The sequence below is a fragment of the Hevea brasiliensis genome, chromosome 14 (genome assembly GCF_030052815.1).
Source record: "Hevea brasiliensis isolate MT/VB/25A 57/8 chromosome 14, ASM3005281v1, whole genome shotgun sequence".
Lineage (NCBI taxonomy): Eukaryota > Viridiplantae > Streptophyta > Magnoliopsida > Malpighiales > Euphorbiaceae > Hevea > Hevea brasiliensis.
Window position 1 is genome coordinate 78,560,293 of NC_079506.1, and position 3,661 is coordinate 78,563,953.

At 27.1% G+C, this 3,661-nt stretch overlaps 1 protein-coding gene across 1 annotated transcript; it reads right to left on the reverse strand.

Annotated features, from left to right (window-relative positions):
- Positions 1-976: 976 nt before the first annotated feature.
- On the reverse strand, positions 977-2,580 carry LOC110646490 (non-symbiotic hemoglobin 2). Its single transcript, XM_058135206.1, has 4 exons — positions 2,464-2,580; positions 2,231-2,345; positions 1,881-1,997; positions 977-1,321 (listed from the first exon to the last, which is right to left on the reverse strand). Exons 1-4 carry the CDS (start codon positions 2,556-2,558, stop codon positions 1,166-1,168), a joined length of 483 nt encoding a protein of 160 aa, XP_057991189.1. The 5' UTR covers positions 2,559-2,580; the 3' UTR covers positions 977-1,165.
- Positions 2,581-3,661: the final 1,081 nt, after the last annotated feature.

Here is a 3,661-nt window from a genome sequence, read left to right on the forward strand (position 1 = left end):
TGGTACTACCCTGGGCTATATAACCCACCTTACATCGACCAAATGCAAGTTGGTTGGAGTAGGAAAGATTGCTGGAATAAGCTCCACGTGCTGACACATATCTCATCATTGTTTGGATAAAAGAAGTGCGTAAGCCACAGGCACATTGGGAGGATGCCTATCGATAGTGGGCACTCCTTCTCAGGTGGACTGTGACTTCAAATAGTCACCCTCTGTTGGTGACCTAAAGAAACAGAGAACAAGAGAAACAAGGCAGATGACTAATGGAGCAGGAACCAAGGCTCTGATACCATGTAGATTTTGGAGATCAAAACTCAATAGTTTTCATTCATAGTAACAAGGTATATATATACAATTTCCCTACAATTCCATTCTAATTAGGATATATAGAAGCCCCTGCACATAAGGGACTCTTAATACCACGCTATCCGAAATAAGAAGGGATACAAATACATTACAACACTGAGCTGACTTTCCTTCATAACAATAAAATTACTGACCTTTAAATCTTGATAATGCACAAAGAGATTTGCAATCGGGCGTATTTTCCATTTCATTAATTTTTTAATATTATAAAAGAGAGATTATATTTAATAAGTGTAGTTTGAATTTCGTTGCTTACCTTTAAATAATTTCACCACATAGTTAACCTTAATAGCATTTTCTTAATTAATTCATTAATAATATTGAGGCCTCACTAAAAAAAATTTAATCTTAACTTTGTAAAATTTTAATTTTATTAACTCATGCTACATAAATAAATTGATTGTAATTTTAATTAATTAATTGAAATTGTAATTCTATAATTTTATTGATAAAAATAAAAAGCTAATTTAATCAATTAAATAAAATTTTAATATATATATATATATATATATATATATATATATATATATATATACACACACACATAGGCTAAAACGATTAAAATTGAAAACATTAAACTAAATTATAAATTCAAAAAACTTCTTCATCATCATCATCCAAACTAAAATTTATTCAAGTCACTTACAGCAAACAGGTGTCTGAGAGATTTTTACATCCCTTCCAAAATATATAGACATAAATATCATATAAAAAAAAGTTCACACACAATATAGATCAACATTTTATTATATTACAACTGTCCAAAATAAACCATTTTATTATATTAAGTAATGAATATCTAAGACTTGTGAGCAATAGCAGGCTCTTTCTTCATCTCAGCCTTAATGGCTGCAGCCAACTGATCATAAGCTTCACCCCAAGCACTACCCATATCTTCACTCCATTTGTCCCCAACTGCTTCTTTAATTGTTCTTAGAAGTGCTTCCTTCACCATCTGACACACACACACACACACGCACACACACACATATATATATATATATATATTAATTACAAGATAATAATAACAGTAACAATAATAATAATAATAATAATAATAATAATAATAATAATAATAATAAAAATTATACTATAAATATATGAAAAAAATATATTTTGATATATAAGAGACCATGATTTAATTTTTGTCAATTTAATATCTTATATTTTCCTCATTTAGCAAATGTGATCCACATTCGTTAGTTACTAATAAATAATGCTAATGTGGAGAACACAGTATTGACATAGCGATACATGTTTGCAACATAAGCATCATGTGAACGCCACATAAACACTACATATGCTATGTGTCATCATGTCAATACTACATATTTGCTATATTAATATCATTTAACGGTAACTAACGATTTTAACCACATTTACTAATAGAGGAAAATACAATGTATCAACTTAATAAAAATTAAACCATAGTCTCTCATGTGTCAAAGTGCAAAGCCACATGATAATTTTTTTTATATTTTTTCCTAAATATATTTAATGTAATCAGTAAGTACCTGAAAATGAGGTTCAAGAACTCCATTCTTGAGATGGACAGAGCCCAAATGTTTGAGGGTGGTTTCATCTATCACTGCCCCTCCCTTCTTCCTCAGTTGAATTGCTGATTCACATGTCTAAGCACATATATATGCATGCATTATTAATTTATTACTTAGGATGTTAATTAATTTCATTTCTTAATTTTTTGTAATATGAAAAAAATATCATTTTGAAATGTTCTAAAATTAACTGATATAAATAATTACATAGATCTTACTTATTTTATATGTGAATTACAATGTCTATTGTGTTGAGTAAGAAAGCTTTGAAGAGTAGTTGATGTTGAGTAAAAAAGAAGATCACTAACCAGCTTGAAAACCTTAGCAGCATGAGCTTTAAGCTTAGGATTGTTTTGAGGAATCTCATCAGAGTCCCTTAGAAAGGAGAACATATCCTTGGCAGCTGGTTGTACCTCTATAATACTATCAACACGTAGTATAGAATTGTTTAAATTCAGAAGAATAGAGAGAGATATGAAGGAGAAAAAAATAAAAATAAAAATAAAAATAAAAATAAAAATAAAATCTAGTGTATGTGTACCTGCTGAACAATCGAAGGCTGTACTGAGGGATGTCTTGCTTCAGTATCTCCCATGATTCCTTCACCAGAGCTTCTTCTTTCTCACTGAAAACCATCTCTCTCTCTGATACTGATACTGGTGCTTTATGCTCTTTATTTGGTTTTACATATATATATATATATGAGTGAAATGTAATAAAATATTACAATAATTAAATGAATAAGATATAAAAATTTTATAACAAAAAAGTCAATGACTATGACATTGTAACTATTGTAAATAATTATACAACAAAAAAAAGCACTGAACATATTTTTAATTTTTAAAAGAATTAGTTAGAGACATTTAAATTTAAAAATTTAATCATTAATTGATCAAGAGTTCAAATATGTAAGTGAAAAAAATATTTCAATATAAAATCAGTTTACAAATAAAATAGTAGGAAAATTAAAGGGATGGATATAATAGGGTTTGTTTGTTAAATATTATTAAAATTTTATTTGTCAAATTATAACAATATTTTTTTATTTGAAAATAATTATAAAAATAAAACAAAAATTTTATTATAAATAAAAATAGTTAAAATAAACTTAAAATTATTTTTTAAATTTTAGTTGAATTTTAAAAATTAAAAATTAATTTTTATTTAGAAAATTAATACATATAAACATGAAAATTTTATTTTTTTTAATTATTTATTTGATAAAAAATTACTCTAATGTTTAATATGTAAAAAATCCCTGAATAATTTTATATTTGCAATGCAAGCCACATCTGAGATTGGAAGATCACATTAGATTTTTTCGTTGCTTCGCAAATCCCAAAGCAAAGGGAAAAAAAATCCCTAAGCAATTAAAAAATCTCTAAGACCATACGATCTAATGCACACAGAAATCACATTAATACAGTGTAAATCCTTAAACAACGGTCAAGAGAAGAATTAATAAAGCTTATTTACATGGAATGGCTTACCATATGAAAAGCTCTCTATACTATAAAATAAATAATAATAATAATAATAATAATAATAATAACGATAAGCTGAGCTCTTGACGAAACCTAAGGGGCAAACGTGCATGGAGTAGAATTACTGTGTGATCGCCACCCAATTTGACCGTCGTTTCGATGAAATATTGTATTTCCATTATCTATTTAAAAATCATCCATTATGAATATTGACAAGGATAATTATTTTTAATTTAATTTTAATTAAAATTC

What these genes read in the sequence shown, in the direction of transcription:
- LOC110646490 (XM_058135206.1), bottom strand. Translation starts at nt 2,558, where the DNA reads ATGGTTTTCAGTGAGAAAGAAGAAGCTCTGGTGAAGGAATCATGGGAG. An exon ending in AGCCTTCGATTGTTCAGCAG is followed by an intron (nt 2,346 to 2,463) that starts GTACACATACAC and finishes ACGTGTTGATAG; the next exon opens with TATTATAGAGGTACAACCAG. An exon ending in TTCTTGAACCTCATTTTCAG is followed by an intron (nt 1,322 to 1,880) that starts GTACTTACTGAT and finishes TGTGTGTGTCAG; the next exon opens with ATGGTGAAGGAAGCACTTCT.